Source organism: Varanus komodoensis, unplaced genomic scaffold (assembly GCF_004798865.1).
Source record: "Varanus komodoensis strain SLA01 unplaced genomic scaffold, ASM479886v1 scaffold50, whole genome shotgun sequence".
Classification (NCBI taxonomy): Eukaryota; Metazoa; Chordata; class Lepidosauria; order Squamata; family Varanidae; genus Varanus; species Varanus komodoensis.
The window spans coordinates 5,075,633-5,097,138 of NW_025336088.1; the positions used below are offsets into that span (position 1 = coordinate 5,075,633).

A 21,506-nucleotide genomic window follows, 5' to 3' on the forward strand; every position below is an offset into this window, starting at 1 on the left:
CACAAGGGTCAAAGAGGAAAGGCTTGAGCAGGACTTGAACATAGCTGGAGCTCAGCCCTGACATCTCTTCACAGTGCTCGGGTTCAGTCCTGGTTTATGTGGAACGATTTTTAAAAGGTGAGCTTCCATCCTGGTTCATTTCTTGGTTGGTTTGGCCTACCAGAACCTACTCAGAGCACTTTCCCAGAAAACTACTCCTACCCCCAACCCATCCAAAAAAGTGTGGGGAGCTCACGCTTCTTTAACCATTCCACATGAACCAGGGCTGAGCCTTTCCCAAGAATTCTCCCCTGCTTTGTAATATTCATAAATGTGCACCGGATGAGTGCACATTTCTTTCATCATCCTCTGGGATCTGTAGTTTAGTTGCTGAAACACACATTCAGAACTTGTAGAGCACACATGGATCCACCATCGTGAATGACTCTTGCTGGTCTAAAGGATGGAGAGATGCATGCACTAGCTTGGTGAGAGGACTACCTGAGTTTCCTGCAGGAGCTCCCAGGATTAGTCCAGAGCTTCTCCAGTTAGAAAGGCAGGGTGATAGGTAATGGGAAAGACCTATCTGTGCTTGAGCCTCTGAGAACTTGAGAAGGCAGTACTGGGCTATGTAGACCAGTGGTTTGATATGTGTAAGATGTTCCACAGCCCAAAAATCCCACATAAGAAGAATCTATACCCATGCAGCTCCATGGGATGGGGTTACATGTAAGCTTTCCCCTGTCCTGAAGCAAGAGAGGGGTTAGATTAGTCCTGAAGGCAATTTCTTTTTTGATGAGAGGTAACCCTAAGGAACTCAGCAGAAATGCTAGCTTGGCTGTGGAGTCAACCACCTGCGGGCAGGTGGAACTCTTGGGGACAGATGAATGAGGGATTGTTTTCTATGTATGCCTTCTTAGGACACAACTTCATACATGTTTAGATGGTGAAAGGCCTACAGTTCCCAGCATGCCCTGGTGTTAGCCTGACTAACTGGGGCATGCTGGGAGTGGTAAGCATTTTTTGGTCCATATTTGCTTAAGATTGTGCCCTTAATGTTCAGTTTTATTTCTGGGTGAAGGACAAGACGGCACAGACAGGTCATTTTCTCCAATGACTCACCACAATTCCCTACCCCAGCATCTGCTTTCTGCAATTCTTCTTTTACTCATATGTTAATTATAAGTAAGTAAATCGAGTGAAATTATATTTTACTTTATGAGTAAGATTATTTATGAGTGAATTATGAGGCAATATAATTAATAAATTATTAGTTAATTTATTTGTGAAGTTATATTAACTCATTCTCCTTGTTTCTCCCCACTACTGCAACATTTTCACCTTGTCCCTCTAAGCCTCTTTTCCTCTTGGTTCACATTGTTTAAGACTGTGAACTGGTTGCCGGGGTTCTGCCCATGTTGTTTTTACACAGAGCCTATAAAGGTTTAGGCAGTTTAGAAACAAACAGATAAATAAAAGTCCTGTGATTGATAAATGTTGCAGTGTAAATGAAATAGGATTGTAAAATTACAAATAATAATATTGAATGATTACTATGTGATGGCAATTCATGCAAGGAAGGATTTTGTAAAGTGCACACAGACTTCTGTGTTCTGGGCTGGAAGATTCCTGTTCAAATTCTTCTGATTGCTTTGTTAATGAATTTCTAATGCCATTCTTAACCCAGCTGTAATCCTTTGTTATTCTACTGATTGCTTTCTTAAGCTGTTTTTTTTTACCTATCACACCCCATCATTACTTATTTTCAATAAGAAGGTTGTAATATTTCCAGGAATTATGTCCTAATATATGTCTTGATTTGTTTTGATTAAAATTTGGAGTCTGTGCTCTTTTCAGTATTTTACCCTGCAACTTACTGGGCTGCAAAAGTGTAAATTCAGCTCAGATGAAACCACTGTATTAGCAGCCTTAAAGTTTCTTTTTTAATCTCTTCTTCCTGCTTGCATTTCTTTTACGGAAATTTATGTTCTTCCTTGTTCTACTCATCTGAGCAAGATTTTCTTTTTCTGAAAGAGGACTTCTTTTCTCTAATACCTTCTTTGACACCGCTCATTAACCATGCTGGTGACCTCTTGGATGTGGTACTGCCTATTCTGTGAGATATATTCTAGCTGATCTGATTGATTGATTGATTAAATATTTTATATTCGATTCTGTCAGTATATTGCTTTCAGAACAGTTTACAGATGGTTACAACAACATAATAATTATCCATAAAATCCATACAAAATACAAAGGAATACCAGAAAATGAACAGCCTTAACAAACAGTAAAAGAATAACATATTAAACCAGAGCAGCTAATAATTATTAAGTAAAAATCAATATAAAATCAAACCTCTAATCAACAGTTAAATAATGGAGAATAAAAATGTTTTGGCCTGGCACCTAAATGTATGATGGCACCAGGTGCACTTCCTGGGGAGTTGGTTCCATAAACAGAGTGCCACTACCAAAAAGGCCCTTAATAGCTTCTATTATTCTAATAGCTTCTATTATTGTTGATGCGATTCACCCTCATTCTGGAGACATTCCCTTTTTGAATTTGAATATAACTGTATCCGATTTTCTTGGCAGTTTTCACTTATACATAAATTCATTTTGCTAGCACTGTGGTTACTTTCCCCCATGAATTTAAAGTACTCTCATATTACACCCTCTCCTGGGCATCAGCTCTTAGGATGAGGTTCAAGGTCAGCTCCCACCCAATCCATTTCATGACCAAGTGTCACAGGGCAGAGCCTCTGGGGTTATTAAGAGATGTAACCTCTTTGTCATGACTGGAACAGGCATTTACCCAGTCATTTTGAGGGTTATTGAAATCACCCACTCCTACAACTCTTTTTTGTTGAGATGTCTCCCTGATTTCATTTCCTCCCTCAAGATAATCCTGAGCCTTCCGGTCCAGTGCAGAATACCCCCTGCACTGAATTGCTTTGGGAAGATGGTACTCACAATTACTCTGTGAAGGAATCTGGCCTTTTTAAAGTTTCTTGTTTGCTTGATACTGTGCCCTCTTCGACATGCAAAGGGATGCTCCTTTACCTGTCCATCCTATACTGTTCATATCCAAATATACATGTTGGTTTGATGGCCACTTTCATCTTGATCAATAATTATCAATGCTTATGTGTTTGGACCGTGAGAAAATTGCTGGCAAGTCTTAGCACACCACTTAATAAACTTTTTTTTCCTTCAAAGCACATTCATAATGTTCATAACATCTTTTTTTTTCTTCAGAACTAGCATCATTGCCTTAAGATGTCCTTGCAAATGTTCCAGCGACTGAAATGGCAGCTTACCATCTCTTTCAGCAATCCCAGTTTCACAGGAGTGTTTATCCATGGGTCTTCAAGTGGTCAGGAAACATGAATCAGTCTTCAAAGCTTCTTTGATCCCCTCAAGAGGAGCTAATTTCCCCCTCTCCACTGTGTTTCAAGCCCCTGCCTCAATCTTCTTGGTTGCAGTTATTTTGGTCGACAAAAGAAAAGTAATCTAGAATTATCCACCCTTCTGGAACAAACTCATGTGAAGGAGGATTCTTATATTTGTTGACTCTACCTGAAAGGAATGTTCAGATAAGCATTCAGCTTAAGGTAACAGAAGACTTGCAAGTTAATAACTGTTTTTTGGAAAGCAAATCAGCAACTTTTAATAAGCGATACCAAAAGGCAAAACCTGCTTGAGTTCCGTGGTGTGTGTGTGTGTGTGTGTGTTTCCAGCTCCACTGCCAACCCAAATAAAGGCGCATTGTTGGAAAGGAAGCTTGTTCTCTGACTTTGCATTCCACACGCTCTACACTCCCACCCCTCCTGATCCTGGGTGCTCCTTCAGCCATGTCTGGGCAATTCAAATAGTCCTTCCCTGGCTCAGCCAGCATCTTTTAGGAGCAATCCGGCAGCGCAAACTACCAATGGCTTTGATGATTTTATCCATGTTATTACTTAGTCATGTTTAGTCATTGCATACTTTGCAGTAATCCCTGAAACAATGGGCTGAAGCTCGTGGCCATTTTTTAGCATGTTGAAAAAGAAGATATAATTGTATTTGAAGCACAACCTTATGCATGTTTAAACAGAAAAAAGCCCTACCACTCTCAACAGCCCTCTAGCAGGCCATGCTGGCGGGAGCATGCTGGGAATTGTAGGACTTTTCTTCTGTCTAGACATGCACATGTTTGCCTCTTTGGTGTATTTTCACCCAAAGAATGGTTCCCATGAATAGCTCAGCCTATGACTAGGTTGTAATTCACCAGGTCCTAAAACATCTTTGGAAAGTGGGTTTGGTCATTTCGTCATGATTTGCAGTGTAGGCAAGTTTCTACCTGGGATGGAAGTTCAAGATCATCTGGCATGGAGAAGCTTGGAGGCAGCATGGCTTAGTTGTGCAGCACAGGATTTGCATGCAGAACATCCCAAGTTTGATCCCTAGCAGCTCCAGGTAGGACAAGGACAGATTCCTTCCTGAAAACAGGGACAGTTGCTGCCAGTCAGAGGCAACAATACTGGGGAGATGGACCCACGGTGTGGCTTAGGTATGCATTCCTAAGTTGATTGCTGACTGATTTGGAGATGCTGAATTGGTCTGGCAAATGCCTCCTAATCCATGTCCAGTCTACAAACTATCAGTCTAAAGTCTTACCTGAAGGAAAAAGAAAAGATCCAAGGAAGTAGTTCCAGGAAGGACACACAATAAGTGAAGGATTGGCTGCATGTTGAATTGTTTGCCGAAGTGTCGTGAGCACTGCTATGGGCTTGTGAGAGCATCACAAGCACTTGTGTGTACCCTCCATATCCACCTTCTTCACCTTCCTAACACACAGTTCTGCTTAGTCCCACTTTTCTTCCAAAGCAATCTGTGCTTTTTATTAGCAAACATACAATGGAACTTTCTGGATACTGAGTTGGAGAGTCTCCAGGCACAGTCGGGAGCCTCACAGGGTCCATCACACAGTGGCATGAACATGAAGAACTCCTTATCTTACCTAAGTGCCCCATGCCTTTCCAGCTGATCCTCTGCCAGCATTTCTTTTCTTGCCATACCTTCCTCCTGGTCCATCTGGGACTGGGAGGGCCATTCTGGCAGGACAGCAGTCCATGTCCCCAAACACACGAGGGGGACCAGGTTCCTTTTTCAGTTTTCTTCTACAAATTGCTGTTCCCATTCAGCGCATTCACCCTTCTGTCTCACTTGAGGTAGCTCCAACTGGCTGCACCTTTCTCTCATGCCATCTTGTGTCTTCCTACAGTATGTCCGCCCCTCATCACCCAGTCCACCTGCACATCCTTTGCCTTTCAAGCTTCCCATCAATCCCCTCTGCCTATTCCCTGCCCTCTTCCAAATTTCCTTCACCTGCTGTAGTTGGACTTCACACCATGCCTTCTTCTGGCCAGGCTGCCCAACAGCTTCTGCTGGCGTCCAGATCACTGCATGGCTAGCTGCCTACTGCGCACTGGCGACTTCAGTGTGGGTGCTGGGAATGGGAGAAGGCATGGATCAGCGCCTTCGAAGTTCTCACCGAACCCTGAATCCAGGTGTGGCAACCCAATTCAAGATAAGGCATGGAGTCCACTGGGAGAAGGGGGTGGGGGACATGTTAATGTTATCATAGATTTTTTTTTCCCTGATGGATTTGCATGTGGCATGTTGATCTGGTCTTTGTTACCTTCATTTATTTATTTTTCGATTTATATCCTGCCTTTTTCCTACAAAGGGCTCAAGGCAGCTTACATTATCCTCCTCCTCCATCTTATCCCCACAACAACAACCCTATGAGGTAGGTTGGGCTGAGAGTCTGTGACTGGCCCAAAGTCACTCAGTTGGCTCCAGGGCTGAGCGGGGACTAGAACCCAGATCGTCTGAGTCCCAGTCCCAGGCTCTTAACCACTGCACCACACTGTCTCTCCCATGCTCCTAACCACTGCACCACACCACAGCTGCCCACACAGGTCCTTCATCAGAGGACCTGTGTGGGCAGCTGTACTCCAGTCGGAGTGGGGCTGGTCCGTGACAACTGTGGAGCACAGCAGTCCAATTCCTAAGGTGTGAACTTTTGCATGGTTATCCAGGCTACATAAGTGCTTTTCCCAGCTTTTGCTAAGCCTCACCAGGTGTGCTCTTGAACTGGTGTCATCTATGCATGAATGCCCAGCAAAGACTTTACAAATGTCCCAACTCTCTAACTTACGATGTTCCAGAGTACTCATGTTCAGCCCTGGGAGCCTCTGGTCACCAACTCGTGCCCAAGCATCATGTCATTTCTATTGTCCCAACCCATGGCCATGTATTGCATGGGAAAAGCCCTTAATCACAGGAACAAGAACAGAGAGTTTACCCTCCTCTTCATGCTCACAGTGCACTGCTGAGAATAAGCCAAGCAACAATATCTATTTTATTTATATCCCACCTTTGTACCAAAAATTGGTACTCAGGGCAACTTTTTTTTTAACCAAGGCAACTTTTAAAAATCCTAACATTTATCCTTAGTGGGAGATGAACTTAGGTTAAAATATTACTTTTTTAATGTCTGTCTGTAAGAGCATTTTATCTTCCTGCCACAGGAGACGGCAGAGTTTTCTCCCTCAGAGGCTCAAAGATTAAAGTTTGGGCATGCATCTGGCGTGGCTCGGCCAGAACTAGAAGATCCATTGGGTCGCCATCACTCATGCACAGCTACATCTTACGTGTTTCACCCTTCACTGATTCCTGTTGGATGCAGAGGCAGGGGAGTGCTTGATCTGGACCACGCAGAGGTGCTGGTGGAGTTGTGCCTGTAGAGATGTCCAGTGGTCAGTTCAGGCATGAAGCAGTGTGAGCTCTGCAGGCCACTGCAGGCCACCCTTGGACCTCTTTCCTGCAGCTGCCCTTAGTCACAGTGCCATGGTTAGCAAGTGCAGCCCATATCCTTCTTGAATGGCTTGTGATTGTGACTGCCATTGAATTCCCTCCTCAAGGCACTCTCTGATTCAATAGATCAGCCTAATGGAGAAGGTTCCAATAGACAAATACCGGGTGCTGGCTTCATAGCAAGTTATGTATAGTTGTAACCTTCCTTCCTTCCTTTTCAGCTGGGTTTTGCTAAGGGAAAGGCACCTTAGGAAGTATAACCCTTTCTCCACTTGCTGTCTTCACAAAATACTTAGCTCTAATAGTTTGGACCTAAATCACTGACGGAAGGAGTCTACTACTGGAGGGTGCCTTTGTCCAGTTTTGGGATCTACTCCATTCAGCAGGAGTAGATGCACTTCTGCATGGCACTTTCAGGAGAATGGAGAGGCTGCTGCAGAGAAGAGGGGCAAGGGAGGCAGCTTCTTCTGTCTTTGTCATCACGGGTAACAGTGAGGGAAGTTCTACCACACCAGAGCTGGTTATATGTAAATGCAGACAAGGGGCCTTCCAGTATGTTCACCATAGTAAACACATGCCTGGTAACTGACCACCTACATTCATTCAAATTGTGATTTTGAAATTGCGGTAGTTGAGGAATGTTGGCAGGAGTCTGAAATATCAGTGCTTGCTTCTGTGCAATATGAGGACTATAATCTGTGTAATGATTGCAGGAAAGAAACTAGGGCCATTAGTCCAGAATGGTTAATCTGGATGGACAAGCTTGTTTGTTCTTTTGCAATGTGGCATCAGTGGGACAATGCATCTGGCAAAAGAAAATAGAAAAAAGGTGACTGCTCTTGGTGGGGGAATTTCATTTGGTCACTAACTTTACACTGCGTGCGCAGCATGCACTTGAATTGCTCGCCCGAATTTTCAGTGATCAACAGCATCCAAGTAACAAGTCTCCATTTAGATATGCAGCAACCAAAGGGAATTTTATTAGGCAAAAGAAATGCCATAGAAAAAGGTAAAAGTAGGAAAAGCAGAAATCATGCAGCCTCCCTATGCCCTCAGCCACCCAGAATATGTGCTCAGGAAGCTACTGCAGGAGATTCTGAAGTGCCAGGCCCCCATTCCATGTCCTGTGACTGTTTCATTCATTCCAGTTTGGAGAGAAGGGTGCTTGTCAAGGCTTCTTGGGATCACTTGCTTTCTCTGCAACAAAACAAGGAGGAAAAAAAGGAGGTTACGCACTGGAACCAGCTCACATGTTTGTAGTATAAGCCAGAGAAGGAAGGCTTAAGTACAGCCTCTGTCCTGTTCTTCCTTCCACCCTCCTGGAATCCCTGTCCTTTGTCTTCAGAAACAGATGGGAGGGATGCTCCACCTTCATGGAGGGGTGTTAGCAGGCGCTACACCTACTAATAAGCACCTGCTTCCTCTTGCTCTTGCTCTTCCTCCTGTTTTTCTGGCTCAGCCTTATCTCCCCCAACTGGGGCAGATACCATGACAACAGGGCTGCAGCTCTCTTCCACCCACTTATGACTCCGAAGGAAAACAGGCTCCTTTAGAAGAGCTACATCTGTATTTCAGCCCTACTTTGTCTGTTTCGTTTCTCTCACCACCCCAGGTGTTGTCAAGGAATCAGCCTCTGGACCGGACCCAGATGAGCTCCTGCAGGCACAGAGCTCCTTGGAATATCCCACGCTCGGCATACGCCAGGCTGCATCACCTGCCACTGATGTTCTTTTGTCACCTGCTAGTTAACACCAAAGTGCTGCGGGGGGGGGGGGGGCACACGATGCATGCGAGTGCTGACACCCCTTCAAGTGGAAGGGCTGATGAGGTCCTTGGGCATTCCTGACTGGGAGTCTTGGAGGAGGAAGGGGTCGGGGCTGCCGGGAGAGGCATGAGACCAGGACGGTGCACAGTCAAGGCCGTGGAGGCATAGAAGAACAGGAATAGTTCAGGGAAGGTTTTGCCGACTACATCCAATCTTCCTTTGTTCTCGGCAGTCCGACTCAAGGAAAATGCCCGCACAGCCCAGATTAGAGCAAGCAAAAGATGTCATCAAGAACACCCTTGAGGATCATCTACCTTTCTTCCAGCCCGGAACTCGGGTAGGTGTGCATGAGGGTGCTCAGAGGGTAGGCTCTGACCTAGGTGAGGAGCAGCCCCAGAGCTGCTTAGTTTCAGCAGGAGGGGCTCATCATCCACTTTCAGGCCATACCGTGAGGTCTGCATTAAATACTCTCCCCTACCACGCTCCCCCACCACACTGCCAAACAGTGGTGACTTACCATTAGTCCCCGAAACAGTTCCTGAGAAACTGGAGGCAGAGGAGAGAGAGGAAGAAGAAAATCAGTTTCAGCATCAGAACAAACAAGATTAATTGTTTAAAACCTGATTATCTGGAGCTGTTTTTTCTAAAGCAACTCAAGAACATGCCAAATGAATACTGTCTTCTCTAGTCTGAGGCTCCCCCCACCCCCATGTGGGCTGGGAATTAAGGGAGTTACCATTCAACATATCTAGAGGGCATCAAGTTGGAGAAGGGCTATTTGACTCTGTTTTCCAAGCCAGAGTTTTGCTTCTATTTCAGGGCCATTTGTGACACTTAGCCTTGTAATTCCTTTCCTCAAAGGTATTTGAAAAAACATAAGCCACAAGAAAAAGTGGGTGTAAAAAACTGAAACTGCAAATCACAAAGAGGCTGTTTCTGAATTCTTTCCCTGTGATCACCCCAATGAGCTCCTTTGACTTTTTTTTTTCCATTGGAAGTGAAATGGAGGGTTGCAATTTTAACTGAAAGACGGCCTGCAGGGTACCAGCAAATTTGTTCCTTCCACCAGCTTGAACTTTTTGTCCAGATTGCAATTTCCTGCTTTTAGCAGAAGCTGCATATAGGACTTGGCAAACCTTACTGCTGAGTCATAAACAGATGGTTTCTTGGCTAAGTGGCCAGAACTATCAAGAAGCAGAGCAAATCAGGCTGGGCTTCTAACACAAGGACGCCATCACTGCTCCCGCTACTGAACAGCTTTCCAGTATCTTTTTACACCCAATAAACCCAGGCCAACAGGTGACTTATTTGGATCCACCTAAGATTTTGCAAGGCAAATCATGAAAAGACATTGACCCCCTGTTGCACGGTACCCAGAATCTGGATTATGCTGCTTTTGAATATAGGGTCATAGGAGACTTGTACAACAACTTACTGGAGGTCTTGCCCCTCCAAGAGTTGACGGTAGGTCGCAATCTCCTGCTCCAGCCGGGTCTTGATGTCCATGAGCATCTTGTACTCGTTGTTCTGGCGCTCCATGTCTGATCGGACCTCCATCAGCTGTGCTTCGATGTTGCTAATCAGGCTCTGGATCTGGCACAACTGAGCCCCATAGCGGGCCTCGGTGTCCGCCAAAGTGCCTTCCAGGGCAGCTTTCTGAGAAGAGAAGGGCTTGGCTGAGAAAGGAGCTTTGAAGCCTGTGACCAAAGCACAGGTGTCATCCTCAAAGAAAGCTAGAAATGAGTAATGAGGAGTAGGAGTAGGGAAAACATATTTGGAGTAAAAGGGGCATATTGACATCACTTGATCCAGACCTAGAACTGTTCTACAGGAGGCATTTACTGTTGACTCATGAGTTCCCTCACAGAAGTTTGTGGCTACTTTACACAACTCTCTCCAGAGACTCTCTGGTGTTTTGCAGCCATTCCACTGCTTTTTTTAGAGCCAGGAAAGCTCTAAACATTTCCAGGTATATACAAGTGTATCTTAACTAGAACTTTTCCACACTTTTAAAAAAACATGAACATATCCCAAGCCTTCGAAATGGGATAGGTTATCAATGTATAAGTAGGCTGGTTTCTTAGGAATCTGAAAAGTTGCCTTGCCTAGCTATGACAAATTAGTCCAGCTCAAGTGTATGCAGTTTCTCATTGTTTGGTGTTAATTTTGTTCCATTATATTTTTTACACTGGTTTATATTTTTATAAGTCTACATGAATTTTGGTACATTTTGCAAAATATAGACATGTTTTTGTCTGAACATTTCCAAATATTTTGCAAGCCTCTAAAATGAAGCACTTTTGTGTGCATTATTCCATAGTGTACAGATTTTATGCACAGGTTTCTGTAATGTGTGCATATTTGTGTGTACACTGTTAATTTTACAAACTGCTTTTGAATAGTGAAAATATTGCTGTATAACTGCAGTCTGCTTTGTGTGTAAATGGGGAAAGTGCAAAGTTGGTAAGTGCATTAAAATGTGAATGAAATTAATTTCTCACCCTTCTCTAGCCTGGTCCTAAATGCAGCATCAGTGAACAAATTCAGAACAAGCCTGTATTTGTAGATAAATCATTTAGAAATTAATGTATTCCAGTGTTTCCAGCTTTCTCAGATTATGAGGAGCCAAAAGGAGAGTGTGTGTGTGCATTTGTGCATGTGAAGGCATACAGTTTCTGCATGAGACAGGTTGGCTGTTTCACACATGTGTGCACGCATGCACACACGTACACACAGAGCTCAAATCCCCTTCAGTTACTCATTCCAGCACTCAGATATCTAACTGATCCATGCTTAATCCATGTACCATGGAGAGTTGAGACTGCAGTTCGATCTCCAAGTTCTGGACCGTACGTCTCAGCTCTGTGATCTCAGTCTTGCTGGTCTGGAGCTGTTCGGTGCTGACAGCAACTTCCCGGCTGAGTTCTTCAGACTGTAATTTGGAAGAGAGAGAGAGAGAGAGAGAGAGAGAGAGAGAGAGAGAGAGAGAGAGAAGACATCTGTAAACAGGAAGTATGCTCCTTGTGAATGATATGAGTGAGTGGACACCCAGTTTTCTCCTACTGTACTGTTTGTTTCTCAAAATCCACCCGTTCCTTTCTCTCACCTTGCTGGTATACCAAGCTTCAGCATCCCGCCTGTTCTTCTCGGCCAGCAGTTCATACTGATCTCGCATATCGGCCAGGATCTTGGTCAGATCAATGCCTGGAGCAGAGTCAATTTCAACGCTCACTTTGCCACTCAGTTGCCCAGAGAGGGCACTCATTTCCTGTAAAACAGACAAGGGATGGGATAGTTACATATATAGCAACCATCCACAGCATTTATCTTTTATCTATATAGAGGCAAGCTATCCAAAGCTGATCTTGTATTAACTAAGAAATTACCTGAGGATTCCTGCAAAATCGGGAAGATCTTGGACAATGTTTTCCAAGCCAAACTGCCGGCTTTCAGCTATATTCCTCCTTTCTGCCCATCCACCAAAGCCGTCTCTCATCCCCTGTCAGCTATTTGTGCTACACTGAGTTGTTTCTGATTGTCTCCTGTTGCTGCTCTCCTCTTGTCTGACGGCCAGTGTAGCATGGCCATTGCTGGACGGAGGACCCAGACTCCAGTCCTCGCTTGGCCATGAAGCTCACTGGGTACTTTTGGGTGAGCTGCTCACTTTCACCCTGACCTATCTCAGAGGGCTGCTGATGTGAGGACAAAAAAAAGTGGAAGAGGACTGTTTAAATTGCCTCCGGTTCCTTGCAAGAGGGGGGAAAGGCAGGATAAAGATGTAATGTGATGTGATAATAAGAGCAGCAGCAGCAACGGTCTTGTCTAGCTTCTGCCTGGTGTGTTCTCTAAGCCATCAATAATTGCTCCCAGACACACTCCCCCTTCCCTTCCCTTCCCTTCCCTTCCCTTCCCTTCCCTTCCCTTCCCTTCCCGTCCCCTCCCCAGTGGCAGTGGGAGCTGCAGAAGAGGCACATAGCAACATCGGTCTCCCATCGGTTCCACAGCCTGGCACACCCAGTGTGTCACGGACCACCGTAACGGTGACCGAAGGAGAGAGGAAAAGCAGCCGCCCTGCTCTCACACTGCCGTGCCTTTGCTACCTGCCCTTCTGTTTCAGCTTGAAAGCTGGATGAACGGGAAGTGAAGAATGTATTGAATGTGTGGCCCACGGGGTGGGATGGCTTTGAGGAATGTAAGATGGTGGTGGACACAGATGGAGCAGCCAAAATTATTCTCCAGATTGTATTTGATCCTCTCAGATAGTGCCTTGCACTACACAAGATGGGAAGTGGTAGCCCAAGATGGGAAGTGGTAGTAGGCAGATGTTGACTACTGTAAATTCGATTTGTTGGCCGTGATGGCTTGACCTGATGCGAGCTGGAATGGAATGAGATCTAGAAGGCTGCTGGTTGCCCAACCTTTATAATACATTAATACATTTGTAATTGTTAGTATTGCTAACAGTAATTGGAACACGTGAGTTAAGCTTTAAGCTTTAGAAGTAATTTCAAGGAAAGGCACCATTTCTTGCTGTTTATTTCACTGGGTGTCCTAAATGCCACTGTATAGCAATGTGCTCTTGCATAAGAAGCAGTCCCTTTTATCCTTCTAACATCTGACAACCTGAAACTTCCGAGGTCTTTCAGGTCATTTTGGATAAATACAGCTTTAGACCTGTACTTGAATCCAGGTTTACTCATACTTCAAGGGAACCCATTGAAAGCAATGGAGTGTAAGTGAGGCATAGCTAGCCCATGTCCCACTGATTTCAATGGGTCTTCAATGAATCCAGTTCTCTGAACATTATCTTTCTTTACCTCCTCATGGTTCTTCTTAAGGAAGGCCAGTTCCTCCTTCAGCCCTTCAATCTGCAGCTCCAGGTCAGTCCTAGACAGAGTCAGCTCATCCAGGACTCTGCGCAGGCCATTGATGTCAGCCTCAACACTCATGCGCAGGGCCTGCTCAGTCTCAAACCTTTTAAAAGAATTTCGCACCAGCAAATGATCAGAAATGGCTTGAATCTGGTGGTTCAGTACACTCTCTTCCTTAGGCAAAATCACTGATGAGCTCCCCAGAGTAAGAATGTGCGCTTTGGCTAGAGGACAGTTTCCCAGATTGAGATGCATTGCCTGCATGTTGGTGGCAGCGCCAGGTCTTTGAGAGCCCTGGGGCAAGACTGCCTCAGCAGGGCCCTCCCTCAGTGAGGGAATCTACCTTCTCAGAGCCGCTGGCACCAGCCACTTTCGTCCCTCCTGCTCTTGCTCATCATGGCTATTGCTTTCTTGCTTGGCAGGCAGAGACCAAGGAGCGAGCTGGGGCAGGCATCTTTGCTCGTCCTCCTTGACACCGCTGTGGGCCAGGCCCCAGCAAGAAGTGGGTGACCAAGCAGGCTGCAAGGATGAAGAGGAGAAGCACCTCCTCGGGGTTCTTCTCAGTAGACCCCTCCCCCCGCACCCTCGCTGGCATGTAGCCATGCTCTGCAATCTTGTGCAATGGCAACTGACACATTTCCAAATGGAGAAATCCGGACAATGCTTTTAACCTTCGGCGAATGGGGCGGCATAGAAGCTTGCTAAATAAATAAATAACCGAGCTGGAGTGAGACGAGCCAGCAAGGTAAAAATATCTGGAGGCAAGAGAGTGGTAGTCTGTGTGGTACAATGGTCAGCCGGTTCAGCTGGGACTTGGGAGATTTGGGTTCCAGTCCCTGCTTAGGCATGAAGCTCACTGGATGATTTTGGGCCTGCAACAGAGTCGTAACCTAACCTAACTCTCAGGTTTGTTGTGAGATAAAAGACGGAGAAGAGGATGAGGATTATGTACACTGCCTTAGGTTCCTTGCCCGAAAAAAGCAAGATATAAATATCATAAATAAATATATAATGCTACCACATTCCTGAATCCCTTTTGTAGGACACACACACAGTTTGATGATGGTTTTATATATATATATATGAATCTTTTTTGACCTTCTGCCAAGGGAAAGTCTACTCACTTGCTTTTGAAGTCATCAGCAGCCAGCCTGGCATTGTCAATCTGCAGGACAATTTTATTGTTTTCAATGGCTGCTGTAAGGATCTGCAAGAGGAGAGACCATGAGGGGTTATTTGCTTTCCTACATATCACACCTGTTTGTTTTAACCAACTGGGAGGGAGGAAGCTTCCTAGAAGGGGACAGATATAGAAAGGCAAAAGATTGTCTTCTGAATGTTCTCACTGCATATCAGGCTGGCTCACACAAATCTTCGGATCATTGGCTCACCTCTTCATCTTTGCCTGTAACAGCAGCCTATACTGGATTTGATCCAGATCTAGCCACTCTTAGAGAGACCTACTGCATTCAATGGGGTTTAAGCTAATCATGATTCACATCACATCATAAAAATGGTATGAATGGTATACATTTGCAATCTATATACTTCCCCTCTAAGCTACCCTTCACCCTCCTTCCTTAATCCCTACTTTCAAAAAACAACAATCTCTACCTTTGACAGCTGTCAAAATGAAATGACAGCAAATTGGGGATAAGCCGTGCTTTTCCACCTTCTTAAGCACTTAGAGGCTTAGGAATGGGTAGAAAAGTGGGGGCAATTGGTTCTACAGGAAGAAACTCAACCCTTAAGGATCTATCTGCAAAGTGTGTCTGTGTGGGGGGGGGGGGGGGGGACACAATTATCCCCTTTCCTGAGCAAACATCACTTGTGGGTTTGCTTCAACCTGTCAGACTTTTTGACAGCTGTCAGAGGAAAGCGGGGGAGGGGGAGAGGTCGAGCTTCTCTGGGTCAAGGTCCAGCATTGGTACCTGTAGCTTTTTGGCAGAAGGTATTCCCCAGGACATTGCCAATGTGAAGATCCTTAATTTGGACCTGTAGTGGTACATACCTCTACATTTTTGCAAGTCTATTTAAAAAAAAGCAAAGGCAAGAAAAGTGGACACGTTTGAGCTGCCAACTTTTTGAAAAGAAATGATGGCCAACCAGTGGCAGCCCCTCCAATGTGCTGCTTGGGCCCTTTGGGGGAATTGTCACAGGCAATGAAATGGGTCAGCTCCCCAAGATAAGCAAGGCTGTTGCTGCGACTGTTCTTGCCTTCCATGTTGCTCCCTGCTTCCTTTCATTTATAATGGGATTGGTCATCCAAATATGGGTGGTTTACAACCCACCATGAACCGTACAACAAACCCTACAACACCCTAGGAGTTCTAAGATTCTACTGGGCTTTTCACCCACAGCCTAGCAGGTTTTGCTGAGGTGACATGCCAAAGACATGCCAAATTCCGTCCTGATTCTGCTTTAGCCTGACAGTTTCCTTCAACGCCCTGCTCAGGGACTCAGTATTTGGACAATCAAAACTGGCAAGCCTGCTTGGGGGGTGGCGGTCATGAACTCCAAGGCTGGTACAAATTTCCTTACAATAACTATTTGCTTTCTTGTGGCTTGTTGTACCTTTAGGGATGGGTGCGTTTCCTTTGCAAACAAGCCAGTATTGTGTGCTGATGGCTCTGTCAAGGCAAAATAAATTATGGCTGTACACACAGAGAGAGGAGATTAGGGCTTAGTTAGTTTACTCAACATCCAATGGTTTGCAAGGGTTGGAGGTTGGTCTTCATTTTCCTTTTTAAATAATAGCTAGCTAAACCACAGTTTTTCATATACCAGAATGGAGCCAACACAGAGGTATTGCTGAGCTCTGAACTGTGACACCCAGGTTCCAAGTACATTTTAGCTGCCTGAAGCCTCTGGTTGAGTTGATGATGAGGGAGGAAAAGATTGATTGAGATGGTTTAAGAATCCAGTATATAGCCAATGTGGTACACATGACACAGCACTGCAAAAATAAAACGATACACACCCTGTTTATAAGTTTATAGATTTTTGAAATAAATATATCAACAGATTTTTAAAATGTATAATATTTTGGTATAAAAGACCAGCCTCAGTGTTAAAAGGATTCAGGGGAAATCTATCACCAAAAGAGAGGATGAAAGAGGGCACAGATTTACATAACTTTTGCATACACTAATTTGTATGTATAGGTGCAAACATAGAAATAATTGTTAAAATTTAAATAAAATACACCTCTCATAGAAGGAGGCAGAACTTGACCAGGAGCCCTGTCACAGGGCTGTGACCAGACTGCTGTCTAGCCTTCAAATAGAGGACACTTCCAAATCAAATAAAGGACTGTTCTCCGACAACACTCCTAAGATATCCTCTGTAAACTGGAGCACATGATCATCTTGTCACCCTGGATAGCAAAGGATCGAAAGAGCATGGAGAAAGGGGCTAAACAATACAACTTTTCCGGTTGTAGCAAAGGTTTGGCACTGGATAAAGTTCCCTTTTGGGGAGGCAATGTGATTTTTCAACAAACTGTTGGAGACTTGCTACAGAGTAGATAATGAAGATTATTCACCAAGGCTGAAGAGAGACAAAAGGAAAATATAATGCTAAAGACTAACTTAAATCCTATTGATTTCATCTGAGTGATTCCAAACATGACTAAGCCTAGATTCAAAGCAGGAAGTGTAAGAGACTTTAAATATCATCCCTGTTTCCCAGGAGTGCGCACTTATTCCACTGTTCACACAGTTTTCAATGCTTAAAAACCTATAAAACCTGTTTGACCCGAGATATTATTGGGCCAAGGGAAATGAGCCCACTACAGGCCTTTTTCATAGTTAATCTTGATTTGAGTCCCACTGATTTCATTGACTTTGTGCTGAGTAGGACCAGTCTCACTGATTTTTGGCTTATTTCTGTGAGTATAGTGTGACCAAGCTGGATTCAGCCCACTGGGTTCGCTCTAGATTAACTTATGCCTTCCAATTTCAACTGGGCTCTCTCCCAAATAAGTAGGGATGGCACTGCAGCTTCACTTAAATGAGCTGAGCTGCCTTCCGATCAATGGACCTCCGTGTTCTGTTGATTTCACTGGGAACTGAGTTCAAGTTAATTAGCATGGATCCAGGCCACTTATTTTCTCCTTGAGTCTTGGGAATAGGATAGTCCACAAATCTAAGCTGCTTAAACACTTCCAAACATGTATTTAGATTAATCCCACTGAAAAAAACATCTTGCGTTATTACAGATCCCCTTGGCAAGCTCTGAAAATGCATCATTCAGTGTTAATATCTATTGTTCATCAATTTCCACAATTTGATCTTTATTATTCAGTTGAGTTCCATTAAATGCTCTCGGGGATCAAAATATAAGTGGACAAACAGCAGCAGAAGTAAAGCTTCACTAAATCTGCAGAGCTAGAATATCCAACCAAACATAAGTAAGATCTGATAACATGAGAGAAACATTATAGCTGACGCCAGCTATAGATGCACTGTTATAGCCTTGATGCCAAGGATAAATGAGGGCTTGGGTTGTGCTCCATCGTTTCCCACTGGAATCAGATAGATAAGTTAGGAACACATTTTGAGTCAAATCAGCATTATAGCCAGCATTATAGGCACTGGCTGCTGGCAACCCTCCAAGGTTCTAGGGAGGAGTTTTTCTGGCCCTCCCTGCCAGGGATGGGACCCAGGATCCTTGGCATGCATTCGTCTACCACAGAGGTCCAGAAAGGCAATTGTATTGGACTGGGCTGTGTTGAAGTACTAAATGGGATTACTTCTCCAGAATGGCAAGAATTCCAGAGCAAAGCTGTTTACATATACAAGTCCTTGCACCTCAGCTTTCAGATAAAGGCCTTAACAAAACCAGGCCAACATTTACAGGACAGCCTACTTAAAGGACACTCAGCAAATGTATTTACAACAAGAGTACAAAGGGGAAAAAAAGGCTCACTAATTGGTATTTTGCATATTATTATGTAAATGGTCCAGTGCATCACTTCCTGGCTGGCAGTGTTTGCCTGCACTGTAAAGATCTGGTTTTGATTATTTCTCATACAACTCATACATCAAGTTCCTTTTGAGTTCCAGCTTTAATGTGACATATACTTCCTTGTATTTCTTCATACCAAACTAATAAGTAGGCTGTTTATTATACTTCTCTTAAAGTGAAGTGCGGGGGCTTGAAGTGCAGGGCCTGGTTAGACATATATTCTTCCATTATACAACATTTGAGAAACATGCAAGCAATCTAAAAAAAAAAAAACTTGCTAATTATACCCATTGTATAGATGATAACACACTGAAGTAGAGAATGTCCTAGAATACCTGCTGGGTTGTTATCCTAGTAAGGTTTTGAACCCAGGCCTGTCAAGTTAAAGTCCACATGCTACTGAGCAACATTGCAGTTCTCACACCTTTCTTTCTACATTGAATGTTTGCCTGTTTTACACTCCTATATTTGCAGGCCAGGAAAAGCTTCAGGTTTGAACTATGCAATTGTTGATTATATTGGGATTCTAACAGGAGAAAAAGGCGGCAAGCCCAGGTTATTTTTCCTTTTGGACTGGCTCTCTGCAGTCTATGCACATACCAAGCTCTTTCCCCAGCATAACCATGCACAATTACATTGCTCTTCTATAGTTGCAGCACTTCAGAGATTTGGCTGAAACGGACAGACGACCAAACCATGAAGTGATCACACTCTGAACAGCAACAGTTACAGCCTGCTATACACGTTGAGACATTAACACCTCTCTCCAAATGCGCTTGCCACTCTGAAGTCCTACCTGCTCTCTGAGGTCCTCAATTGTCTTCTGAAATGGGCTGTAGTCACGGGTGGGGCTCGGCCCCTGCTTCTGGTACCACTCTCGGATTTTAACCTCTAGCTCAGTGTTGGCTTCCTCCAGGGCCCGCACCTTTTCCAAGTAGCTTGCCAGGCGGTCATTCAGATTTTGCATAGTTACCTTTTCATTTCCCGAAAGGAGGCCATCGCCAGTATTTAGGGCACTGCTGAATGCACCCCCAGCACTAGCACCAAGACCACCACCAAAGCCGCCACCAAAGCTGCCGCCATAGCCAGTGCTCACCCCACCACCATAGCCTAGGCCTCCTCCAACACACCGAGTGGAAGAGATAGAGATGCCCTGGCCACCAGATCCACCATGGATGCTTGGAGCGCTGAAGAGACGACCCCCTCCAAACCCTCTATTAGTAACGGATGAGGAGGATTGCCTCATACTGTAACTCATGGTGAGGGGTTGTCTGAAACCGGCTTGTGGCAAGACAGTTTGTGCTAAAGATGCAGAAGTGAGAGCACCTTTCCCTCCGGTCTCCTTTTATTTCTGCTGTTGTGGGAGTTGTCCATCAGACTAGCTGACATACAAGTCCTCCGGAATGGACCAGCCCCAAACCCTTTGCCAACACAGAAATTCTTCTCATAGGTCAGCCAGCGGGAAGGGGCCGTGTTTCTTTTGCAGAACTGTCAATGAATGTGTGTTTCCGCCTCCCCCTCCTCTTGTCTTATCTTGCTGCCCCCTCTCTTGCCTTCAGAACAAAAGGTGTGATTCACACTAGGTGGCTTTTTGCTGAAAGGCAAGGCACTGGTAAAACCTAGCTGATCATTTACTTAAGTCCCTGCTAAAAGCTTAAGCACGCACACCTGTCCTGGCACACAAACGGGCTCCTTTGTGGAATTAGGTGAAAAAAAGGACATGCTACAGACGACTGAGAGATGGCTGGTGGGACGCACAGGGTGGCTCAAAGTCCCTTGCCAGATTGCAGCCAGCTTCACCTTAGAGGAGACCCAGATACATTCCGAACAGCTCGGCTAATATATCTGTTGCCCAAGTGGGCCCCATTTAAAAGGAAGATAAAGAGCTGCCTCAGATAATGCTCTCATGGTCTTCTCCTATTTTAGCCAGACAAAATACTGTAAATCTTCTAACAGAAAAGGGAGCATTTTCCATTCCAAACATGAGGGGAAATGTAGGGCATTTTCACCTAGATGCAAAATCCCACTGGGCATCTTTTTCCCATCGCCTGCACTTCAATGCAGTTTACAGTGTGCTATAAATTAATAGTCAAATAATGTATAACGGAGCACTGAACATGCTCTGGTCGTGTTTGGCATGCCCACTATTGATGCTCATGTGTGGGGCTCCAAACTGAAGCTTCAGGTCATTCTTGTCCTTCACCTTATAACTCCAACCCACTCTGGATTAAAGGGAAGGTTGGTGTCCCACGTATTTGCTTCCTCTGGCAGCACTCAAAGGAGTACTCTTGGTACAGCGCAAAAAGCAACCTGGTCATCCTCTGAAGCAGAAGAACATTATTCTCCATTTTCCACGTCTGGGAAAGAAATGGAGGTCACTTGCAAAAGTAAGAAGAGAGTCATCACTTTCTCTCATGTTAGTTCGAAACAGCCAGTGAGTAGGTAGTGAAATTAAGTACTACCAGAGAAGAAAAGCCTTCTCCTTTGCAAAAAATAAACTTAAGAGGCAGGAATACTCATATCTGACTAGGATGCATTATTATTGTTATGGATTCCTATACACAAGGCTTTATTATGTACTCATGATCCCTCATTTATGCACATTTGCGGGGTCTTTTTATGGCATTGCCCTCCTTCAGGGCCTCTCCATCATTTCCGACAATTTTGTGGCTTTTTTTAGAGTGAGGATAATAAGCTATTAAATGTCAAACCAGAACAAAAGCCTCTTTTACTGTCCCAGATCTGCTATACTGCAGCTACAGCACAGTGCTAACCTTGTTGTGGGTTAATAGAATATCTAAGAAGGAAGAGAAATCCAAAAGGGGAGGGGGATTGTGTGAAGGACACACTTTTCCTCCCACAAGAAGGACAGAAAAGAAACATCAGTGGGTTAAGCCCCTGAGGTCGAGAGGCCCTCCGAGAGGAGAAGGCGGGAGTCCAGTCCGCAGTCTCCACAGATCCTAGTTGCCTTTCCAGGGGCCGCTTCCTGGCAGTTTTGCACTCCCTGCAGAGCAACAAACCCTAAGGCCCACCTCCCTGAGTGCCCCACAGCCAGCC

At 44.7% G+C, this 21,506-nt stretch overlaps 1 protein-coding gene across 1 annotated transcript; it reads right to left on the reverse strand.

The window, feature by feature from the left end:
* Nucleotides 1–7,795: 7,795 nt before the first annotated feature.
* Nucleotides 7,796–19,707, reverse strand: LOC123031716 (keratin, type I cytoskeletal 19-like). Its single transcript, XM_044446963.1, has 8 exons — nucleotides 19,246–19,707; nucleotides 14,606–14,688; nucleotides 13,428–13,584; nucleotides 11,717–11,878; nucleotides 11,417–11,542; nucleotides 10,046–10,266; nucleotides 9,128–9,156; nucleotides 7,796–8,042 (listed from the first exon to the last, which is right to left on the reverse strand). Exons 1-8 carry the CDS (start codon nucleotides 19,705–19,707, stop codon nucleotides 8,014–8,016), a joined length of 1,269 nt encoding a protein of 422 aa, XP_044302898.1. The 3' UTR covers nucleotides 7,796–8,013.
* Between the last annotated feature and the right edge of the window lie 1,799 nt (nucleotides 19,708–21,506).